Raw genomic sequence first — 25,171 nt, forward strand, 5'->3', positions numbered from 1 at the left:
GGAGCAGTGGCACAATCGCCTTTATTCAGGGGTCTCTGGGAGGAGCCACAGGGGCAGTCAGCAGAGGGGCGTGTCCAGACAGGTAACTCAGTTACAACATATATATATATGGTTTAACCACAAGGTATATGGGATGCCTTCTTTTATTGGCCAAAGAAAAGAATGTAAGAGCAGAGAGTTAATGTTAGAACTTTGTATCACACAAGTTGAACCACAGCTTGAAGCGTGCATTGCAGTTTTGGTTACCATGGAAGGATATTTATGGCTCCAAGGCAGTATTGGGGTATAGGACTTTGGTGCCGACTAACTGACAAATTGTTGTGGCTCTGAAATGTACATTACCGATACTATAGGAGAGAGGCCCTAAGGTCAGTGACATTTTTCATTTTTATTATATTTTATTTTAGAAAAAAAATTTTTTGAAATTCCCTTTATGTTTAGTGGTAAACGCCCAAAATGACTCGTGAAATTATATGAGGAGGTGGAGTTAAAGTTGAGTGGCAGTACCATACAATGCTGGGGATCTAAATTGTTTGAAATACTGGGCAATTCTTGTAGGAGCGTAGCAACTTTAGAAAAAGACGACAGAACAGCATTTTAGCAAAAAAAACTTAAGTTGAGAATCTTCAAAATTGAAAACAATCGACACAATCAGCAAAAGTGACAAAATAATATTTGAATGGTTAACAGGTCTCCAATGGAAACATGAATGTAACATATACAGTACTCAAAATTAAAGAAATAGAAATATAGTGCAGCTAAAAACAATTCGATGAGGAACCTAAGTGGCGGGACACGTCAGGAGCAGCGAAAAGACTTGATAGAATGCAGAAAATGGTTAATAAATGAGGGAAACTAAAGACCAAAATTATTTAGGGTACTGGAGGAAACACTCCATCAGCCTTCATGTTCCAACAAATGCTGTGGCCTTCTGTGATCTACGGAATTGTGGAGGGAGTAGGTACGCCTATGAAGGGAGATAGGCACTGGCCTGGGACACCTCCTCCGGCTCCGGGCTGGGCTGTTGCTCTGGCCGCACAAGGCGATCGATCCCATTCCAGATTCCGGAGGTGACGTCGCGACAGCGGTTACCAGGGTGACGCTGGTCGGGGTGCCGATCGGAGTGGCGACCTGGGTCCCGGAGCCATGGTTCCCGTGCTAGACGCGCTGTGGGAGGACAGAGATGTTCGCTTTGACATTTCGCTTCAGTGAGTATCCGGAGCAGTCCTTGCTGAGGCCTACTGCTCCCTTTCCACCTCTGGTCTGTCGTGGGGTTTCACAGGAATGCGTCTGTCAGAGCTTTGGGTACTTGGAGCGCGCTGTATGGAAACCCGTCCCAACTACATAAAACGAAGAATGGCCTTGCAGTCTGGAGCCCTCGGGACGCTTCTTCATGTCCCTGCTTCGGAGAGCAAAACAAAAGTCAGAATTAAGCTACGGCTGACAAAACAAGCAGATATTTTCAAATAAAAAACAAAAGTAAATCAAGCAGCATTCAAAGCGAGAAATATCGGGTGTTTTTATTTTCTTACGACCGTGCCCTCAACGTGATAATGTACTAATATGGAAAATGCTAGAAACGTTCCAAAATTTTAGTAGGAGGAGGGGAAAGCCGAGTGAGAAAGGGAAATGATATATTGGTGTTTAGTATGAGCTAATTTCAGTCCTGAAGTGAAGCCGCCTTGCGTGGTCGTGCAGCTCCTTGGTGACACCGTGTGGAGTATTGTGTACGCATGCATTTGTATTAGGAGTAAAGATTTATCAGACTGATACATCAGAATCAGTTTTAATATCTCCGGCATATGTAATGAAATTAGTTAACTTTACGATAGCAGCACAAAGAAATACATGATAATTATAGAGAAAAACTGAGTTACATTAATATATATATATGTGTGTGTGTGTGTTACAATAAGTAGTGCTTAAAAAAAATAATAAACTAGTGAGGGAATGTTCATGGGTTCAATGTCCATTTGGAAATCGGATGGCAGAGGGGAAGAAGCTGTATTTGAATCACTGAGTGTGTGCCTTCAGGCTTTTGAACTTCCTTCCCGACGTTAACAAGGAGAAGAGGGCATGTCCTGGTGGTGAGGATCCTTAATGATGGACGCTGTCTTCCTAAGGCACCGCTGCTTGAAGATGTCTTGGATACCATGGAGGCTAGTATCCATGATGGAGCAGACTAATTTTTTTTTTGCAGCTTACTTCAGTTTTGTGCAGTAGTTCCCCCCCCCCCCATACCAGTCGGTGATGCACCTAGCCAGAATGCTCTCAAAAGTGCATTTGTAGTTTTCAAGTATTTTAGTTCACAAACCAAATCTCCTGAAACTCCTAATGAAATATAGCTATTGTCTTGCCTTCTTTATAGCTGCATCAATATGTTGCAGCCATGTTAGGTCCTCAGAGATATTGATACTCAGGAACTTGAAATTGCTCACTCTTTCCATTTCTAGTCCCTCTGTGAGGATTGGTTTGTGTTCCTTCGTCTTACCCTTCCTGAAGTTTATAATCAGCTCTTTGATCTTACTGACAATGAGTACAAGGTTGTTGCTGTGACACCACTAGCTAACTGGTATATCTCGCTCCTGGACACACTTTTGTCACCATCTGAAAATCTGCCAACATTAATTGTATTGTCAGAAAATTTATAGATGGCATTTGAGCTATGCCTAGCCACACAGTCAAGGGTGTAGAGAGCGTAGAGCAGTGGGCTAGGCACATGCCCCTGAGGTGCATCAGTGTTGATTGTCAGCGAGGTGAAGATATTGTGCTCTTCCAGTTAGGAAGCTGGGGATCTAGTTTCAGAGGGAGGTTCTGTAGCTCTTTGATCAGGACCATAGGAATGCTGAGCTATAGTCAATAAACAGCATACTGTAAGTATTTGCATTGTTCAGGTGATCCAAGGCCATGTGGAAAGCCATTGAGATCGTGTCTGCTGAAGACCTATTGTGGTGATAGGCAAATTGCAGTGTGTCCAGGTCCTTCCTGAGACAAGTGTTGATTCTAGCCGTGACCAGATTTAGGCCCAGCAGGCTAGGAGGTGTTGGTTCAAAACTTAGCTAGTTCAGGGGTTTCAGTCTTGAGGGATAAGTAATTTAGGAGTAGTATGAGAGTGTTCTTCTCTCAGATTGTGGTGAATCTATGGAACTCTCTGCCCTGGAAGGTTCTGCTGTTGAACCTGAAACATTAATTCTCATCCTTCCTTTATAGATGCTGTATAATCCATTAATTATTAACAGTATCTCCAGCTGTATTATTTTGATTTTGTATTTGGAATGGTTAATCTCTCCTCAGAGGAGATCATTCACTCTGGGGCTTTGTCAAGGGGACCATCAGTGTATGGCCTAATGAGGCAATCTCTATGCTTCAGGACTGTTTTGAACAAACCACTGACAGATGTTCAAGGAGGTCACCACAACCCTGAGTAGGCATAGACCTCAAAGAATATGCCTCATCTGTCATCGGCTACAATAGTAAGTGTATAGATGACACCTGTACCTCAAGAAGAGTTATTTCGCAGTCCAACCAGAAGCCCTGGCTAACTCACAGATGCACTCCCTACTAAAACCTCGGGATGCTTCCTTCAAGTCTGGTGACAGAACAGCCAGGGAAAACTTCATCCTAGGCATCAAGAGGGCAAAGACTGCCTATGCACAAAAATTCAGGAACACTTGTCTGATAATGATCACCGGTGCACATGGCAAGGCATTACTGCACCAGTGATGCCTCCCTCACTGATGCTCTAAACAATTTTCTGCATGCTTCAAAGCATGCAACACAGCACCAGCTACAAAAGCTACCCCCTTCCCAGGAGAGCAGCCACTGTCTCTACAGCCACAGATGTGAGGAGGACTCTGCATAGAGTCAACCCCTGTAAGGCGGCTGGGTCAGACAACCTCCCAGGCCAGGTACTCAGGGAGTGTGCATATCAGCTCGCTGACGTCTTCACGGACATCTTCAACACTTCACTCATCCAGGCTGCTGTCCCCACATGCTTCAAATCAGCCACCATCATTTCTGTACCAAAGAACTCTTCAGAACTAAATGACTGCTGTCCGGTGTCAAGTCGCCAATCATCATGAAGTACTGATAATGACACATATCAAAGACTCCATTTCTGCCACAATGGATACTCACCAATTTGTTTACTGACAGAACTGCTCTATGACAGATGCCCTGATGCACCTAGAAAACAAGGACACTGGTCCTGGACTCTCCCACTATAGGGAACATCCTTTTCATGTACACACTATCTAGGCCTTTTAATATTTGATCGGTTTTAATAAGATTCCCTTGCACTGCTGCCTCCCCCCGCCCCCCCATTCTTCCAAACTGTAGTAAGTATAGGTCTATAACCATCAAATATTCATATATTAACTTTTCACTCCTGGGATCATTGTTGTGAGCCTCCTCTGGACTCTCTCCAATACCAGCACATATTTCTTAGATAAGGGGTCCAAACTGCTCACAACAGTCCATGCAGTCCAACCAATGCCTTACAAAGCCTCAGCATTACGTCCTTGCTTTTACATTCTAGTTCTCTCGAAATTAATGCTAACATTGCTTTTGCCTTCCTAACCACTGTTACAACCTGCAAGTTAATCTTTAGGGAATCCTGCCGGTACCCATTTTCAGTTCGGTAGACTGGAGCAGTGTGTGGTTAAGTGCCTTGCTCAAAGACACAACACGCATTCAGATTGTGAGCCCAATGCCCTAACCACCTGGCCATGTGCCACACTCTCCTTTGTCTAGACTGCCTGTGATTTCCTCAAAGAATCACAACATAGAAGACTTCTGGTCAAGATGGCGATGGTTTAGTCGCTCAAAGCTGTCACTTCTGCTTTATTTCTTATCTCCGCACTTCTCTCTTTTTTTTACTCCAGATTGTTACATTTTTTATTCTCCCTCCTGCCTGCGAATACACCGGTCTTATTATGGCTGCAAAGATCACCAAATCAGGGAAAAAAGAAGTACCTGCTGCTGGTTCCTCTGCCAAGATTGTTTCCATTTTGGAACAACACTGACATGATATAATATCTGAATTGAACTCTGAGTTTAAGTCTTCTTTCAGTTTGTTGGAGTCAAAATTGGATCAAATTAATTCCAAAGTGGAGGCTCATGCAGAACGTCTTTCTCATCTTGAGTCAGCTACCGATGATTTAAAACTTCGTTTTCACAATTTGGAAACCATTTGCTCCAGCTTGAAAGATCATAACAGCAAGTTAATATCCAAAGTTACTGACCTGGAAGGTCAGAGCAGGCGTCAAAATATACAAATCCTCAGCTTGCCAGAGGCTATCAAACGTGGATCTCCTGTTGAATTTTTTTCCACTTTGTGAGATTTTTGGGAACAATATACTTCCGACCCCACCCGAGTTAGACAGAGCTCACCGTACTTTTGTGCCTAAGCCAGAGTTGGGCCATGGGCCACGTCCAGTAATTTTGTGCTTTCATCACTATAAGGTGAAAGACCTTTTGACTATGGAAGCATGTCGTAGAGGAAAGTTGGTATACAAGGGTCAGCCTATTCGTAGTGTTGAGGACTACGCCTCCCAAGTTCTGAGTCTGCATGCTGAGTATAAAGGAGTTATGAAAGAGTTTTACAAATGCAGATTCAGGCCCTCTCTGTGTTTTCCAGCTGGTCTCCGAATAACTCTCGTTACTGGAGACAAAATGTGGTTTAACTTGGTTACAGAAGCTCAGAAATTTATCAAAGGTCTCCCTGCTTGCTGCTGATTTTTGGTAGCTTTCTTATTGTGGGATTTGGGGTGGGGGGGAGGGATCTCTAATGCCAATAGCATTTATAGAACCTTTAGTTATTCTTTGTTATTCAGGACATATTTTTCTCCTGGTTCTCTTGTTTTATACTTTTGCCCCAGAGCTGTTATCTGAATGTTTGATTTTGCTCGTGCCTACTACCCTCTATGTTTTTTTAAACGACAATGGTTAGTCTGTTGAATTTTATAAACTGGAATATTAAGGGATTGAACCATCCTGCTAAAAGAAGGAAGGTGTTCTCACATCTTAAGCAGCTTAAAGCTGCAGTTGCTTTTTTTGCAAGAAACACACATTCATAGTTCTGATAATTTTCGTCTCTTGTCAAGGTGGGTGGGGCAGCACTACCGTTCTATTTTTCCATCTAAAGCCAGAGGGGCCTCAATTCTTATAAATCAAAATGTTCCCTTTGAGCTTCACAACAAAGTATCTGATGTAAATGGTTGTTTTATTATTGTCTCTGGGAAATTGTATAGTACTGTGGTAGTCTTGGCTAACCTGTACACTCCCAATTCGGATGATGTGGAGTTTTTTGATCGTTTTTTCTCTTTATTGCCTGACGAGTTTATATTCTCTTGTACTGGGCGGTGATTTTAACTGTTGGTTAGATCCAGTTTTGGATCGATCTTCTTCTGTTCCCAGACTACCAAGTAATTCTGCTTTATCAATTCAGTCCTTCCTTTCTAATTATGGTATCTCTGATGTATGGCGTTTTTCCATCCAAGTGAGAGAGATTATTCTTTTTTTTTCCACATATCCATCATACTTTTACCAGAATTGATTATATTTTAATCGATAACCTGCTGATTCCATCTGTTCACTCTTGTGATTATCAGAGTATATTGATTTCAGATCATGCCCCAGTTACCCTATCTATAATTCTTCCTGGTTTTCCTCATATGAATAAACATTGGCATTTTAACCTGGCCCTGTTGTTGGATAATTATTTTGTAAAATTTATGAAGGACCAGATTACTTTTTTTTAAAATACCAGCATGTCATCTGAAATCTCAACTCAGGTTGTCTGGGATGCCATGAAAGCATATCCAAGGGGTCAAATAATTTCATATACTGCGAATTTGAAAAGAAAGACCTATACAGAGTGATTAGATTTGAAGGGATATGGAGAGAAAGCAGGAAAAGGGTACTGATTGTGGATGATCAGCCATTATCACAGTGAATGGTGGTGCTGGCTTGAAGGGCTGAATGGCCTACTCCTGCACCTATTGTCTATTGTTAGTCAAATTAAAGCAACAGACCAATTAAAATCCGGAACTGTACAAGAAGTGAGTGGAACTTCAAACTAAGTTTGACCTTATTTCCACTCACCAATTCAATGCCAACTTCTCGAAAGTAAGAGCTGGTTTTATATTCATGGTGATAAATCCGGTAAATTTTTAGTCAACCAACTTAAGACACTCTAAAGTTGGACAACAAATTACAAAAATTCAAATGGGAAATGGGAACATTACCTTGAATCATTCTGAAATCAGTGATGCATTTAAGAATTATTATTCTCGACTCTATACCTCTGAATCTTTAAATGATAGCATTTCTGTCAAGCATTTCTTAAGTAGTTTAAATATTCCTTTGCTTTCTCCTGATCTCAGAGTAAAACTTAATGAGCCATTATCACTAGAGAAAATATCCTTAGCCATTTCTGCACTGCAGTCTGGTAAATCTCCTGGACCTGACGGGTTCTCTGCAGAATTTTATAAATCATTTTCCACACTGCTCTTGCCTCAATTAATCTTAGTTTTATCTGATTCGTTTAAACATGGTAAATTACCAGCATCATTTAGTGAGGCAAGTATCATTCTTTTAGCGAAAAAAGTAAAGACCCAACAGAGTGTTCTTCGTATAGGCCGATTTCTTTGTTAAATGTTGATGTTAAAATTTTGGCTAAAGTTTTGGCTCATAGGTTGGAGAACATTGTACCCTTAATTATCTCTGAAGATCAAACTGGTTTTATTAAAAATCGCCTCCCTTTTTTTCATATACGGCGTCTATTTAATATCTTATATCCACCTTCAGCTGGGACTCCTGAATGTGTCCTCTCTCTTGATGCGGAGAAAGCATTTGATCTTGTGGAGTGGAACTATCTTTTTGTGGTTTTAGAAAAATTTGATTTTGGCCAAAATTTTATTACATGGATTAAATTGCTATATTCATGCCCCATTGCTTCTGTTTTGACCAACTCTCAGCAATGCCAACCTTTTACTTTTTATATCAAATCCGACTACCTCCTTGCCTCCAATATTTTCACTTCTTAATAAATTTAGCCAGCTTTCCGCATACAAACTTAATTTACATAAGAGCGAACTTTTCCCAATTAACAGAGAAGCACAAATATTAGAATTTCATAACCTCCCTTTTAAAGTAGTAAATAATCAATTTACTTACCTCGGTATTACAGTAACAAGGAACTTTAAGCGTCTTTTTCAAGAAAATTTTGCTAACCTTTTAAATCATACAAAACAGAGTTTGGCACACTGGTCACCTCTGTCCATGTCTCTGGTAGGTTGAATTAATGTTGTTAAAATGTATATTCTTCCTAAATTTTTATACTTATTTCTATCTTTACCAATTTTTATTTCTAAAGCTTTTGATGTCTTTATTGCTTTTTACTTGTCTTCTGTTTATTTTTATAAGTCTCTAGCTTCCTGCTAATTCTCTTTGCATAGTTCTCTTTGCTTTCCCTTGTCAATCACAGAAACCTTGTCTTCTCTTTAGAATTCTTCTTTCAGATGAAAGGTTCTGCCTCTTCTGAATTACTTCTAGAAAGTCCTGCCACTGCTGCCCTACTGCCATCCATATTTAAGTTTGCTGATGTTGTTGTTGGCCAAATCAAAGGTGGTGATGAATCGGTATAAAGGAAGGAGATTGAAAATCTAGTGAATGGTGCCGTAACAACAACCTTTCACTCAACGTAAGCAAAAAGAAAGGGCTGATTATTGACTACAGGAGGAACAAACAGATGTCATGGGCCAGTCCTTATTAGGGGATCAAAGGTGGAAAGGGTCAGTAACTTTAAATTCCTGAGAGTTAACATATCAGAGGATCTGTCATGGGACAAGCACATAAGAACCATCACAAAGAAGACACAGCAGCACCTCTACTTCTTTTGAAGTTTCCGAAGAAACTGCATGTCATCTGACACTTTGAAAACTTCTGTAGTTGAACAGTGGAGAGTATCCTGACTGGTTGCATAACGGCCTAGTGCGGAAACACCAATGCTGGAGAACAGAAAGGCCCACAGAAAATGGTGGATACAGTCCAATCTATCACAGGCAAAGCCCTCTCTACCACTGAGCACATCTAAGAGAGCTGCCACAAGAAAGCAGCATATATCATGAAGGACCTCCACCATCCAGGCCACATTTTCTTCTCGCTACCACCATCAGGAAGCAGGTATGGGAGCCACAGGTCCCACACAACCACGTTCAAGAAAAATTATTAATGACCCTTCAACCAACAGGCTCCTGAATCAGCATGAATAACCTCAGCTCTTGATTCCATAACGTGTGGACTCATTTCAAAGTGTCTACAATCCATGTTCTCAGTATTATTTATTCATTTCTTTTGTATATGCAGTTTATCTTTTGCGTATTGGTTGTTTGACAGCTTTTGTATGTAGTTTTTCATTGATGACTCTATTGTGTTTCTTATATTTACTGTGTATGCCTGCAAGAAAATGAATTTCAGGTAGTATATGGTGACATATATGTACTTCAATAATAAATTTGCTTCGCTAGGATCTCTTTCCAATCTACTTTGCTCAGCTCCTCCGTCATGCTTCTTTACTTAACTGTAATACTGATAGCTGATTTTAGCTTCTTTCTCTGAAATTGCAGGGTGAATTCGTTCTTGTTACGATCACTACTTCCTAAAGGCTCCTTTAATTCTCTAGTGAAATGTGTTCATTGCATAACACCAAATCCAGAATTGCCTTTTCCACAGTGGGCTGGATCACTGGCTGCTTTAAACAGCCATCTCATAGGTATTCCACAAATTCCTTCTCTTGGGATCCAATCCAAATTGATTTTTCCCAGTCTACTTGCATAGTGATGTCCCCTATAACCACAGTAACATTGCCTTTCTTATGTGCCATTTCTATATCCAGTTGTAATTTGTACCCCACATTATACTGTAGCTACTATTCAGAACCTGTCTATAATTCCCACCAGTGTCTCCTTACCCTTGTAATTTCTTAACTCTACCCACAAGAATTCAATATCTTCTGTTTCTATATCACTTCTTGCTAAGGATTTGATTTCACTTTTTACCAACAGAACCATGTTACTCTCTCTGCTCACCCTTCGTCTTTTCAATAGGATGCATATCCTTGGATGTTTAGCTTCCAACTATGATCTTCTTTCAGCCATGACTCTGTGATGCCCACAAGATCATACCTGCCATTTTCTAACTCTTCTGTTCTTCTACCTTGTTTTGTATACAGCAGTCATTCAAATATAATTCATTTAGTCCTGTATTCACCGTCCCCCTTCTCAAATCTGTTTCCATATCGCCTGAAGTTAAATATTTATCCTCTTTTTAACTTCCTGTCTTATTTTTTAATTCTGGAGACTTGGGCTTTTTTTCTGGATACTGGATCACTCTTGAGGCAGGAGCTGATTCATGTAATAACCAACGTCTCTAAGTATTTCATTATGGTTGATGTAAGCACTACCATACATTAGTTATTGAGGCAGGGCACCAGTATAATAGATATCTTTATGAAGCAGGTGGGAACGTCCGGTAGAGAGGTACTACAGTCAGTTTGTCTACACGGATCTTTAGTATTCAGTGAGATATGCTATCTGGGCCAGACACCTTCATGGATTCATCCTTCTGAAGAATGCCCTGACATTATCCTCAAAGACTGAGACTGCTTGACCTCATTGATAATGTCTCTTATGACTTAAGGAGTATTCTTCATTTCCAAGCATTCCTCCAACAACCCTAATTTTTATTTTAGCGACACAGCATGGAGTAGGCCCCTCTGGCCCTTTGAGCCACACCACCCCAGCAACCCCCTTACAAACCCGATTAGCCATGACCTCATCACAGGACAATTTACAATGACCAGTTAACCTGCTTGGTATGTCTTTGGGTAGGTGCAAAGAGATCATTATGCATTTTGATGTCCAAAGAGATCAGAAAAGTGCACTGCCGAACACAATAGTATCATGGCACTCTTCAGTGAATCTTCTGAAAGTCTGCAAGATTATTTTTCTGTGGTTCTCATCTCTTTGTTTGCTTGTTTGGTGTTGTGTTCATTGAATTAGAACTGATTAATATTTGTTTTGTTTTTAGGCAAATGAAGATGAGATCTGGAGAGGTGCTAATTGACTGTTTGGACGCCATTGAAGATACCAAAGGAAATAATGGAGAAAAAGGTAGGGAGTAAATTCACATTAAATGATATATTAGAAATAAGATGTTTGTTTCCAACCAATGGCATGTACTTGTAATGGACATATAGAAGTACATTGACCTAAATTATAGATTCTGTAACATGAGATGAGCTGTACCTTTGCCTTTTGGATCTATGTTCATGCCAGCAACTAATGGAATTATATAATCATATTTCACTGTCTTTTTGGAGTTTTGAAAGTTTGATCTCACAATAAGTGAATTATATATATGAAATTGGAAGCTATTTATTTATTTCTATGATTGTAAGGATTAAATTTTTTGAAAAGTTATTTTAATCTCAGTTCTCACTGCTTACATGTTCTGAGTGAGGTGATGTTCATTCCTGGTGGACAAAAAAACCACAGAGTAAAATTTCAAAACCTTATCAGAAGTTTGAACATAAAGGTGATTTATTTGGAAAATGGCAAAATATATGGAACACAACACGCTGTTGACATTGTTGTTTTTCCATTGAATTGGAATTGGCACTGATACATTAAAGCAGACTTGAATCTAATGTTCTGTTCATTGCAAAAGCATCTGAAATTAGGGTAACTGCTTCTGATAAAATGGGAATGTTCATTAATATAAGAAATAGGTAACGGGAGATTTCCATTTGTTGACTCAGATACACCTTTTGTGGCCTTAAGTCATACAGAATTGTCTCCACCAAAGCATCTAATACTGTACCTTTCATTGGGCTTTTGCCATTGACAATCTTAAATCCATATTGGGACTGGTCATGTAATAACCAACATAGCCTGGTCCCTGATGGAAGTGGGGCAAACAGTCCATGAGCAGGGTGGGTGGGATCTGTTGTGATGTTACTGGCCCTTTCCAAAATGGAGCTTAAAACTGGATCTTCACTATAACTCAAAATTTAGTCACTAATTACCACTTTATAACCACAAGGTTCAAGTGGAGCAGCCGTTGTGGGGGTGGCCTTTGTGTGAGTAAGCCAGTGTTAGAGTGGGTTGTTCAGTCTTTGACTCAGAGGCTTCAGTGAGGAGAGGTAAATGTTGTGGCTAGATTTTTTCCATTTAATTGTTCTTTCTTATTGCATAGATAGAGCAGTGGGGATGTCAAGCAGGATAGTGGAATGCTCCTCTTTTGGGATGTGGGAAGGCAGGGAGATCTTCAGTGTCTTTTACGATTACACCTACAAGAAGTGCATCCAGCTGCAGGTTCTTTCAGACTGTGTTAAGGATTTGGACCTGGAACAGGATGAACACCAGATCATTTGGGAGACTGAGGGGGTGATCGACAGGACACACAGGGAGGTAGTTGCACACAGTAACTGGTTGACCGTCAGAAGGGGGAAAGGAGATAGGCAGCTAGAGCAGGGTACCTCAGTGGCCTTTCCCCTCATAAAGAGGTTTGGATACTGTTGGGCAATGGGCGAAGGTGATAACCTTGCAGAGGAAAGCCAGAGCGGTCAGGTCTCTGGCACTGAGTCTGGCTTTGTAGCTCAGAAGGGAAAGGGCGTAGAACAGGTGAACTGTTGTAATAGGGGATTCATTAGTTGAGGAATAGACAGGAGGTTCTGAGTCCACAATCTTCTTGACTGGGAGGGTGATCAGCCAGATGTCATGTTCCACATTGGTATCAATGACAAAGGTAGTAAGGGGGCCGAGGTCCTGTAAAGTGAGTTTGGGAAGTTTGGTGTTAAGTTAAAGGACATGACCTGCAGGGTTGTGACATCGGGATTGCTACCTGTGCCACATGCTAGTGAGGCCAGAAGTAGGAGTGTCATACAGTTTAATACATGACTATGGAGATGGTGCAGGAGGGAAGGCTTCTGGTTTTTGTATCATTGGGCTCTCTTCCAGGGAAGATGAGACCTGCACAGAGGGGCTTGTTTGCACCTGAACTGGATGGGGACTTAATATCTTTGTGGTAAGGTTTACATTCGTGCTGCACAGGGATGGTGGGGGAGAGCTTAAACTAGAGTTACAAGGGGATGGGAACAAGTGTGCCAGAGCAGATGGTGGAGTGGTTGTGGAGAAAAATTTTGTTAAACTTGCATGCAAAGTAAGAAATCGAAATGTTGAGTATGATTGGACTAGTGTTTTTGAGTTGTGTATGTTTCAGTGGAAGGAGTATTGATGATGAGCTCAGGGTGGATCAGCACATGGAATTATGATTTTGTCGCCATTAGTGAAATTTGGTTTTGGGGGTGGGGGGGTGCAGGACTGGCAGCTCAGTTTCCAGAATTAGACATGATAGAGTGGGAGGGATTAAAGGGGCAGGGGTGGCTTTACTACTGAGGGAAAATCTCATAGCAGTACTCAGACAGGACAGACTGTAGTGCTCGTCGATTGAGGGTATATGGGTGGAACTGAGAAAGTAGTAAGGGATGGCTATGTTACTGAGATTATATCACAGACCACCCAACAGTCACAGATTTATAGGAGCAAGTTATAGAAAACTCTCAGACTGTTGCAAAAAACATAAGGTTGTAATAGATGAGTTTAACTTACCACATATTGTTGGGGACTCCTATACTGTAAAAGGGCTAGATGAGATATAGTTTGTCAAATGATTTCAGAAAAGTTTCCTTAATCAGTACATAGAGGTCCCAACTAAAGAGTGCGATGCCAGATTTCCTATTAGGGAATGAGACAGGACAGGTAACAGAAGTTTGTCTAGGGGAACACTTTGCATCTAGTGATCATAATCCCATTAGTTTCAAGATAATTATGGAGAAGAATAGGTCTGGTCCTTGAGTTGAGATTCTAAATGGAGAAAGTATCTGGCAAGTGTGGATCTGTGACAGGTTGTTTTTTTTATTAGATTATGAGGACACGCAGTCCTCTTTTATTGTCATTTAGTAATGCATGCATTAAGAAATGATACAATGTTTCTCCAGAATGATATCACAGAAACACAAGACAAACCGACTGAAAACTGACAAAAACCACATTACAGTAATTATAACATATAGTTACAACAGTGCAAAGCAATACCGTAATTTGATGAAGAACAAACCACGGGCACGGTAAAAAGTCTCAATCAAAGTCTCTCGAAAGTCCCATCATCTCACGCAGACGGTAGAAGGAAGAGAAACTCTCTTCCTGCCATGAACCCCCAGCGCCGCAAACTTGCTAATGCAGCACTCTGGAAGCACCCAACCACACCCGACTCTTGAATCCGTCCGAAAGCTCCAAGCCTCCAACTAGCCCTCCGACACCGAGCACCATCTCTGCCGAGCGCTTCGACCCCGGCCCCGGCAACAGGCAGTAGGCAAAGCCGAGGATTTGGGGCCTTCCCCTCTGGAGATTCTCAATCGCGCAGTAGCAGTGGCAGCGAAGCGGGCATTTCATAAGTTTCTCCAGGTGTTCCTCCGTTCAGGGCTGAGTCCATCAAATCAGGATTGTGCACGGCCCCTAGTTAACACATACGATATCATTCGGAACGGCCGCGTGCACTGTGTCGCGCCGCCATCTTCTCCTCCCTCCTTTTACTGGCCAAGGTCTGATTGGTATGTGGAGTGAAAGTTTTGAGAGTGCAATGTATGTATGTTCATGTCACAATGAAAGGAAGGATAACAGTTTTAGGAAACCTTGGTTTTCGAGAGGTTTTGAGGCCCTAGGCAAAAGAAGATGTACAGCTGGTATGGACAGGAAGGAGCAAATGAGGTACTTGAATATAAGAATTGCAAGAGAACATTAAAAAAATAATCAGAAGACCTTTTGGGGCCAGTGCTGAAATTGCAGGGGTCCCTAGCAGAGGTGTTTAAAAATGCCTTTAGCCACTGGTGAGGTGCTGCAGGATAGCTACTGTTGTTCCATTGTTTAAGAAAGACTTTAAGAAAGACTTTAAGAATAAGCCAGAAAATTATAGGTAGAATCAGTTAATGTTGTGTGCTTGGATTTTTGGAAGGCGTTTGGCAAGGTGCCATACATGAGGCTACATAACAAATATGAGACCATGGTATTACAGAAAAGGTTTTAATAAAGCAGTGGCTAATTGGCTGGAGGCAAAGAGTAGGAATAAAGGAAACCTTTTCTGGTTGGCTGCAAGTGACTAGTGGTGTTCTATCAGGGTCTGTGTTAGGACTGATTCTTCTTACGTTATATATCATTGACTTAGATCAGGGGTGGCCAACCTTTTACAAACCCCATTTCCAGAAAAGTTGGGATATTTTCCAAAATGCAATGAAAACAAAAATCTGTGATATGTTAATTCACGTGAACCTTTATTTAACTGACAGAAGTACAAAGAAAAGATTTTCAATAGTTTTACTGACCAACTTAATTGTATTTTGTAAACATACACAAATTTAGAATTTGATGGCTGCAACACACTCAACAAAAGTTGGGACAGAGTTAAAATAAGATTGAAAAGTGCACAGAATATTCAAGTAACGCCGGTTTGGAAGACTCCACATTAAGCAGGCTAATTGGTAGCAGGTGAGGTATCATGACTGGGTATAAAAGTAGCGTCCATCAAAGGCTCAGTCTTTGCAAGCGAGGATGGGTCGTGGCTCACCCCTTTGTGCCAAAATTTGTGAGAGAATTGTTAGTCAGTTCATAAGGAACATTTCCCAACGCAAAATTGCAGAGAATTTAGGTCTTTCAACATCTACAGTACATAATATTGTGAAAAGATTCAGAGAATTCAGAGACATCTCAGTGCGTAAAGGGCAAGGTCGGAAACCACTGTTGAATGCGGGTGATCTTCGAGCCCTCAGGCGGTACTGCCTAAGAAAACGTCACGCTACTGTGACAATTATAGCCACCTGGGCTCGGGAGTACTTCGGAAAACCATTGTCACTCAACACAGTCCGTCACTGCATCCAGAAATGCAACTTGAAACTGTATTACGCAAGGAGGAAGCCATACGTCAACTCTATGCAGAAATGCCGGCGAGTTCTCTGGACCCGAGCTCATCTCAGATGGACCGAAAGATTGTGGAACCGTGCGCTGTGGTCAGATGAGTCCACATTTCAGCTAGTTTTTGGAAAAAACGGGCGTCGAGTTCTCCGTGCCAAAGATGAAAACGACCATCCAGATTGTTATCAGCAAAAGGTGCAAAAGGCAGCATCTGTGATGGTATGGGGGTGCATCAGTGCCCACGGCATGGGTGAGTTGCATGTACGTGAAGGTACCATTGACTCTGAGGCATATATTAGGATTTTAGAGAGACATATGTTGCCATTGTTACGTACCCCGTAACTGGGTTGCCAAACCAGCAGAAATGGATCACTCAGTTGGAGTCTGGAGTACTAGAACTAAGAAAGTTTTATTAAAGAAATAAGCAACACAGTAATCGAAAGGATAATAAATGCAACAGTTCAGCAATGATAACCACTCATGTGCACAGAATTAAGATAACAGCATCAATCAAGCTATATCGTTGTCGAGGGGTAAATGACCAAATTTAAAGTGACTCAAAGTTCAGTCCAGTTAGTAGTTCAGTTCGCAGTAATCGTTGCCATGGCGATGGACAACGTGGGGGGAGAGAGACAGAGAGAACAGGAACAACTGATCATTCAGCACAGCTTCACTCACAGACCGGCGAGATTGCTCACAAGCAACTTTTGGGCGGGTCCTTGGTGATGTCACCTGAGGTCACCAACTGTGACCCCTCCTCCAGATGTGGTCGATCCTCTGCAGTGAACCCGGCACCCAGGCAAGGGCGGACACACACCGGGTTCCCGCTGATCGTACCTTTCCACCCTGGTCGTTGTCTGATACTTCTCACCCACTCGTGAGAGGCGCACCGCTTCCAGGGTCTCGTTACCTCGGGTGGCGTGTGTCCTGCCTTAGCGAACCTGTCCCTTTTTATCCCCCTGCTGGGGCATCGCCTGTCCATCACTTCAAACAGTTCAAGGTTCAAAGAGGGGAGCCGCTCCAGACAGCTCTCTCTCCCCCGTTCCTTCATTACACATCTCCAGACGCTGCTCCATTGTTCCTTATCTCTCCTTCCCCTGAGGGCAGGTGGCAGACCAACTGCTGATGCCACTGATGCTAGCCCAGGCCAGCAAACATCTTAATTTTATGTGTATTCTCGTCACACCATCAACGCGACGTCTCTTCCCGGGAAGTCCATGCTTATTTCAGCAGGACAATGCCAGACCACATTCTGCACAGGCTACAACAGCGTGGCTTTGTAGACACAGAGTATGTGTGCTTGACTGGCCTGCTGCCAGTCCAGATCTATCTCCTATTGAAAATGTATGGCGCATCATGAAGAGGAGAATCAGACAATGGAGATCACGGACTGTTGAGCAGCTGAAGTCTTATATCAAGCAAGAATGGACAAAATTTCCAATTGCAAATCTACTACAATTAGTATCCTCAGTTCCAAAACGATTAAAAAGTGTTATTAAAAGGAAAGGTGATGTAACACAATGGTAAACATGCCTCTGTCCCAACTTTTGTTGAGTGTGTTGTAGCCATCAAATTCTAAATTTGTGTATGTTTACAAAATACAATTAAGTTGGTCAGTAAAACTATTGAAAATCTTTTCTTTGTACTTTTGTCAGTTAAATAAAGGTTCACGTGAATTAACATATCACAGATTTTTGTTTTTATTGCATTTTGGAAAATATCCCAACTTTTCTGGAAATGGGGTTTGTACATTCCGTGCGTCAATTTTTTCATGCGCGAGTTCAGATGTGCCATACACCTCTTGTACCCCCACAATTCTTGTAAAATATGTTAATATAGAACTCATGCATGAAAATATTGACACATGGAATGTAAAATGTTGGCCACCCCTGACTTAGATGATGGAATTAATTGCCTTGTTGAAAAAGTTTGCAGACAATAGGTAGAATGTTGGAGGGGCAGGTAGTTCTGTGGAAGTAGAGAGGCTACAAAGGACTTGGATTAGGAGAATGGGCAAAGAAGTGGCAGATGGAATACAGTATTGGGAAGTATATGCTCATGCATTTTGGTAGAAGAAATTAAAGGTTTGCTATTTTCAAAATGGAGAGAAAATTCAAAACTCTGAGGCACAAAGGGACTTGGGAGTCCTTGTGCTTGATTCCCTAATAGTTATTTTGCAGATTGAGTCTGTGGTGAGGAAGGTAATGTGATGTTAGCATTCATTTTAAGAGGATTAGAATGTAAAGGCAAGGATGTATGTTGAGACTTTATAAAGCATTGGTGACGTTTCACTTGAAATATTGTTAGTAGTTTTGGGTCCCTTATCTTAGAAAGGAGATGCTGAAATTAGGGAGGGTTCAAAGGAGGTTTACAAAGATGATTCCAGGATTGAATGGCTTGGCATATGAAGAACATTTGGCTCTGGGCCTGTATTCACTAGAATTCTAAAGAATGAAGAGTGGTCTCATTGAAACCTATCAAATGGCGAAAGGCCTTGATAGAGTGGATGTGGAGAGCATGGTTCCTATAGTGGGAGAGTCTGAGACCAGAGGACACAGCCTCAGAATACAGGAGTGTCCTTTTTAGAACGGAGATGAAGAAGAATTTCTTTAGCCAGAGAGTGGTGAATCTGTGGATCTTGTTGCCACAGGCAGCTGTAGATGCAAGTTTTTATATTTTAAGGCAGAGGTTGATAGATTCTTGAATGGTCAGGGAATGAAGGGTTACGAGGGAGAAGGCAGGAGATTGAGGCTGAGATGAAAAATGATGAAATGGCGGAGCAGACTCACTGCCAAATGGCCGAATTCTGCTCCTATATCATATGGTCTTATGGTCTATGGTGAGCCTGGCATCAGTAGTGGGTAAGTTATTGGAAGGTATAACAAGGGACTGGATATATAAGTATTTGGATAGACAAAGACTGATTAGGGATAGTCAACATGGCTTTGTGGGTGATGGGTTGTTTCTAACCAATCTTAGAGTTTTTTGAGGAAGTTACCAGGAAAATTGATGAAGGCAAGGCATGGACTTTAGCAAGGCCTTTGACAAGTCCTGCATGGGAGGTTGGTCAAGAAGGTTAAGTCACTTGACATTCAAGATGAGGTAGTAAATTGGATTAGACATTGGCTTTGTTAGAAGAAGCCAGAGAGTGGTAGTAGACGGTTGCCTCTCTGACTGAAGACCTGTGACTAGTGGTCTGCCACAGGGATCGGTGCTGGCTCTGTTGTTTGTCATCTATATCAGCATTCTGAATGATACTGTGGTAAAATAAGTCAGCAGATTTGCGGATGACACCAAGATTGGAGGTGTAGTGGACAGCGAGGAAGATGATCAAAGCTTGCAGCTGTAGGTTTCTATGTTTCTTTCTATGGAAGGTGGTGGATATATGAAATGAGCCATCAAAATGATAGAGGTAGGTACAGTTGAGCACTTTAAGACATTTGAACAGGTAAATGAATAGGAAAGGTTTAAAGGTTTACTTGTTTCAAATCATTGTTATTTAATCAAAGTTTTACAAAGTGACTTCCAATAAATGATGCAAAGCAGCTTATCTTGCTGCCTATTTTCCAGCTTGAAGTATTTTTAAATCAATCTGCTAATTTTGCTAATTAGTTGCTAATTTTCTTTTCCAGGTAGACTGCTTGTGTCTAATCTGCGAATTATCTGGCATTCACTGGCTATTCCACGAGTAAATTTATGTAAGTGAAGCTTCATTAAGAAATCTGGCTATTAGCAAAGTAAATTTTCAAATTAACCCAAGGCTATTGTTTAGTAAAAAGTAATTAAATACTGATTAAGTGGGGTTGCCTATTAGATAGAGCTGCAGAAGCTGTAGTGAGATTTTTTATAGTGCTTTTAAAGATAGAAATTGATGTCATTCATGTGACATGTAAGGAGATAGTTTGAAAGGATCCACTGAATTAAAAAACAGGAATTAAATGCAATTTCACAAATTACCGTTTGCAAAAAATGTTCAAAGTGGCATTCCATGAAGGTCATGATGTGTTACTCTTAAACAAAGTGTGGAGGAACAGAAGAATCTGGAGTACACTTCTATAGATTCCCCCAAAGTTTCAGTGCAAGTTGATAGGGAGGTTAAGGCACATGGTGTGTTGGCCTTCATTAGTTGTGAGATTGAGCTCAAGAGCCACAAGGTAAATTTAAAACTCTGGTTAGGTCACACTTGGAATATTGTGTTCTGTTCTGGTCACCTCATTATAGGAATGAAGCTTAGACTGCAGAAGAGATTTCCCAGGATGCTGCCAGGGATAGAAAGCATGTCTTTTGAGGGTAGATTAAGCAAGCTAGGGCTTTTCTCTTTGCAGAGAAGGAGAATGAGAGATAACGATAGAGGTGTATATTATGGTAGATAGAATGGACAGCTAGAGACCTTTTCCCCAGGGTGAAAATAGCTAATATGCAAGGGCATAACTTTAGGGTGTTAGGAGGATGTCAGGGGTAGATTTTTTACAGATAGTAGTGGGTGCATGGAACACGCTGCTAGGTGCGGTTGTAGAGGCGGCTCCACAGGGACATTTAAGAGACTCTTCGATGGGCATATGGTTGATAGAAAATTGGAGGCCAATGTAGAAGAGAAGAATTAGATTGATCTTTGAATAGGTTAAAGGATCAACACAATATTGAGTGCCCAAGGGTCTATATACTGTGCTGTACTGTTCTGTGTTCTATGATCCAAAACTTTAAGTGTGTGCTTTCAAGTTCCTATACTTCCTCCATGAGAAGAGAAGAGAACATATCATGGATAGTGATGGTCCTTCATGATGAATGTGTCCTTGAGGCATTGCCTTTTGAAGATGTCCTTGATGGTGGGGGGGGGGGGCCTAGTGTCTATAATGAAGCTTGCTGACTTTACAACCCTCTGTACTTTTTCCCGATCCTGTGCACTGGTGCCCCCATACCAAATGCAACCGGTCAGAATGTTCTCCACTTGTAATTGCATTAATATGTTGGGCCCTGGATATATCTTCCAATATGTTAACACCCAGGACCCTAATGATGCTCATCCTTTCCACTGCTAACCTCTTGATGAGGACTGGTCTATGTACTCCCAACTTCCCTTTCCTGAAGTCCACAATCAATTCCTTAGTTTTACTTAGGTTGAATGCAAGGTGGTTGTTCCAACACCACTCAGAAGGGGTGAAACTGAATGTTGTGTTAGAACAAATAACAAATTGTTGATGGAAGTTTAACTACAGTGTGTTGCATATTGATGATGGTTTAGAAAATGTCTTCTACCTATTTTTTCTTCATGTATTCTTAAGTAAAACATACAACATGTTTAAATGTAAACACAAGAGATTTTGTAGATGCTGGAAATCCAGAGTAACACACACAAAATGCTGGAGGAACTCAGCAGGTCAGGCAGCATCTATGGAAATGAATAAACAGTTGATGTTTCTGGCCAAGATCCTTCATCAGGACTTATTTTCTTCAATATTTTTCTCTTTCAGCTGTTGGCTACAACTGTATTATAAACATCACGACCAGAACTGCTAATTCAGTAAGCAATTTTAAAATCTTACAATTTTAAAGACCATTTGTCATCATTATAACTTCTCTTTTGGTTCATCATGTTGCACAGGTTATATTCCTTCTTAAAAAAACTAAGGTTGGAAGTGTAATCAAAGGGGAAAAATGCTTATGATAAAGTGCTAGGAGTGTTCACTAGTTATGAGTTGATCACTTTGTAAATCAGTGATTTCAGTGCTACGAAGTCCCTGAACTTGATGCTGAAATTTTGCTCAAGGTGATTTGAATTTTTGTGAATTTCTATGTTTTGAATTTTTGAAGCAATTGCATTATATTCTTTTTGATAAATTTGAAAGGTTAGAAAAAAATTAGGTTGAAGCTATAAAAGCTGGATGATCTTGCTTATGTCATAGTCATAGTCATACTTTATTGATCCTGGGGGAAATTGGTTTTCGTTACAGTTGCACCATAAATAATTAAATAGTAATAATAAAACCATAAATAGTTAAATAGTAATATGTAAATTATGCCAGGAAATAAGTCCAGGACCAGCCTATTGGCTCGGGGTGTCTGACCCTCCAAGGGAGGAGTTGTAAAGTGTGATGGCCACAGGCAGGAATGACTTCCTATGATGCTCTGTGTTGCATCTCAGAGGAATGAATCTCTGGCTGAATGTACTCCTGTGCCCAACCAGTACATTATGTTGTGGAGGGGAGACATTGTCCAAGATGGCATGCAACTTGGACAGCATCCTCTTTTCAGACACCCCCGTCAGAGAGTCCAGTTCCATCCCCACAACATCACTGGCCTTACGAATGAGTTCATATGTGTATGAATTGACTCCGTGTTTTTGTGTTACTGTGTGACCATTAAAATACAAAGACCTAATGAAGATCTTTTAGGTTTTTGAATTTGTGGGAGCTGATTGGATTGGTTGGATCTCCTTATACCAAACTAAGCACTGCATGTAATTACATTTGTGTTTTGAATGTTTCCCACCTGTAATGTGAACTATCTGAAAGTAATACTGTTGAAAGTTAATTTCAGCTAGTATAAGCTGAATGATAACCTGTTGATTGAGGTATTTTATCTAATTTAGTCAACTGAATGAATGTTACAAAAAATGCAAGCTTATTTCAACAAAAGCTAAACACCTTTGGCCCAAAAGAGAAAGTACAGCAGTTACTTGTCTCTGTTCCATCAGATTTAGGAACTTTTTTCATTTCCCCAGCACCATTTCTTTAATCTCTGACAACTCTATAATCCTTTGAAACGTCTGTGCTCTCCAGTTCTGGTTGCTGAGCATTTTCCAATATATTTGCTGCACTATTAGTAGCAATGCCTTTTACGTTCTTGAATTCATTCCACCTCCTCTTCTCTATCCCTCTTCTTTAAGATGCACTTTGAAACATACCAGTAGTCAAGTGTTTGGTAATCTAATCTAATTTTTCCTTGATTATATTGGTATCAGTAATTTTAACATTTGCAAATGGACTTTCCATGCTCGGTTGGCATGCTATATAAATTAAGTTGTTTTAGGCTAGCTCATTCCCATACTGTGGAGTGCAATTGCCCACTGAACCATCAGGTGATACTTCAGTATATGACTAAATATATTGATTTTAAAATGTGACTTTACAGAAACTCCGTGGTCAAACTGAAGCACTTTACATCCTGACTAAAAGCAACAACACACGATTTGAGTTCATTTTTACCAGTGTTGTTCCAGGAAGTCCTCGGCTATTCACCACTGTTATTGCTGTACACAGGTAATATTTCAATGGATTACATTAAATTAAGATGAAATAAAGTAAGCCATGTCAGCAGATCAGTTTTGAATTTAGTTTCTGCTTTATTCTTCAAATCTATCATGTTTATTAAGGCCTTATTTATATTTCGAATGTTCATATTCAGGATTTGTTCTTTACCTTTTTAAGTTATGGTTATAAGTAATCTCTGCTTAGATGCTGCCTGATCTGCTGAGTATTTCCAGCATTTTCTGTTTTTATTTATGATTTGCTTCTTTTTGTATTTTGATTCCTATTATTTATATTGCTGTAATTTTTTTCCTTTTAATGCTTATTTCAGCTGAACATGATTTAAAGGGGTATTCAATTGAAGTATTCCCTGCAAATCTTTCAAAGTAGTAACTTCACAACATATCCACTTTGTTTTAAAAAAAAGTGGATTTTCTGACATTTGAAAATTTCATTTTATGACTCCCACACCCTGAACTCTTCAGGAACTGCTGATAATGTAGAATACTTGTGTACCTGGTGTACCTAGTGCAATTTGATTTACTGGAGGCTATAGAAAAGCACTACATGAATAAGTACTGATAGGATGTGTACAGGGATATTTTTTGTCTCATCTATGAGGAAGAGCATAATTAGATGATATCAGTAAAAGATAGTCAATTAGATATCTTACAAGGAGTTCCTAGGTAACTACACTAAGAGTGGTGAGAATGTGAGACTTACATTAAACGTGAGTGATTGAGGAGAATAGTGTTGATTCATTGAAGAGAAGATGGGGCAAGCATACAAGTGAGAAAAGAATAAGAGGATCGTGTTCACTGATTCAGATTTTTAAAAAATGGGAAGAGACTCTAGGATATAAATACCAATGTGGACTTGTTATTCCTCATGGTCTGTTTGTGTAGTGTGTACCTCAATGTAACTACATGACCCAGCCAGTGATGTACTAAACCCAAGAAGATGCTAAGCATTCTTCAACTTTTATAGCATTCATAAAAGCTACTGGCGATATTAATGCTAAAAGGTTACTGCTTCATAAATAATGCCTGTTGAAAATTGGGGAAGTAAATGTTAGTGATTTTTTAAAAATTTGAATATTAGAACATTAGAAAGTTTTTGACAAGAACAGATCATTCAGCCCAACAAAGCTTGCCAAATTCCTATTCGCATAGTGTGTTGAAATAACTATTGAGTTTAGATTTGAAAGTCTTTAAGGTACTACTCTCAACTACACAACTCGATAGTTTGTTCCATGTGTCCACAACTCGCTGTGTAAAGTAATGCTTCCTGAAGTTAGTCTGAAATGTTTCAAGATGGCGCCGGTATCTGGCGACTCTGCGCGTGCTCTCCCGAGCAAACTGCCCTCTACACTATCCTATACCCGAGAAACCCTTCTAAACCTCCAATCTGCTACATCTAGCAAGATCAACAACACCCTGGTGAAGCTACTGACCCAGCTGGAGATCACCGCACCAGAATTGCTTCTTCAACTCCAGACCGCACCTGGAGCCGACCAGAGAGGCCTGGTGCGAGGCCCACCACGTTCCCGGAGACCTGCGGCTTGCTACCCTGCCGGAGAGCTTGGAGACGTTGCCCATTCCAACCAGCACCTCTCTGGAGCAGACAACCACGCAGAAGTGATGTTGGAGACCTCAAGGTGCCCCAGACGCTTCCCCGGAGCAACCACCATAAAGCCCCGTTGGTGGCCATCCACAGCTGCCAGAAATGAGGCCTCCGCCACTGACCTCGGAAATTGAGCCCGAGGCTCGACTGGAGTGGAGGCTTCTGCAACTGTGACTCAGCTCACAGACTTGTTTCAGCCAGGAGCCCGGCCCTCCGGGATTAAGTGTCAGCTTCAGGGCCTGACCCAATCGACAGCCCGGGCCTCTGGCAGCT

At 40.9% G+C, this 25,171-nt stretch overlaps 1 protein-coding gene across 2 annotated transcripts in view; it reads left to right on the forward strand.

Annotated features, from left to right (window-relative positions):
* The first annotated feature begins 999 nt into the window (after positions 1–999).
* bbs5 (Bardet-Biedl syndrome 5) overlaps positions 1,000–25,171 on the forward strand; it is a 51,881-nt gene continuing 27,709 nt past the window's right edge. Inside the window, exons 1-5 of one of the 2 annotated variants that reach the window (XM_063050113.1) lie at positions 1,000–1,208; positions 11,092–11,174; positions 19,661–19,726; positions 21,500–21,549; positions 23,160–23,287. In XM_063050113.1, coding sequence (XP_062906183.1) covers positions 1,147–1,208; positions 11,092–11,174; positions 19,661–19,726; positions 21,500–21,549; positions 23,160–23,287 — 389 coding nt within the window. In that variant the 5' untranslated portion in view covers positions 1,000–1,146. The remainder of the gene's footprint in view (positions 1,209–11,091; positions 11,175–19,660; positions 19,727–21,499; positions 21,550–23,159; positions 23,288–25,171) is intronic. The other variant, XM_063050112.1, reaches the window with a different exon arrangement.

This window comes from Mobula hypostoma, chromosome 6, assembly GCF_963921235.1.
Source record: "Mobula hypostoma chromosome 6, sMobHyp1.1, whole genome shotgun sequence".
NCBI lineage: Eukaryota > Metazoa > Chordata > Chondrichthyes > Myliobatiformes > Myliobatidae > Mobula > Mobula hypostoma.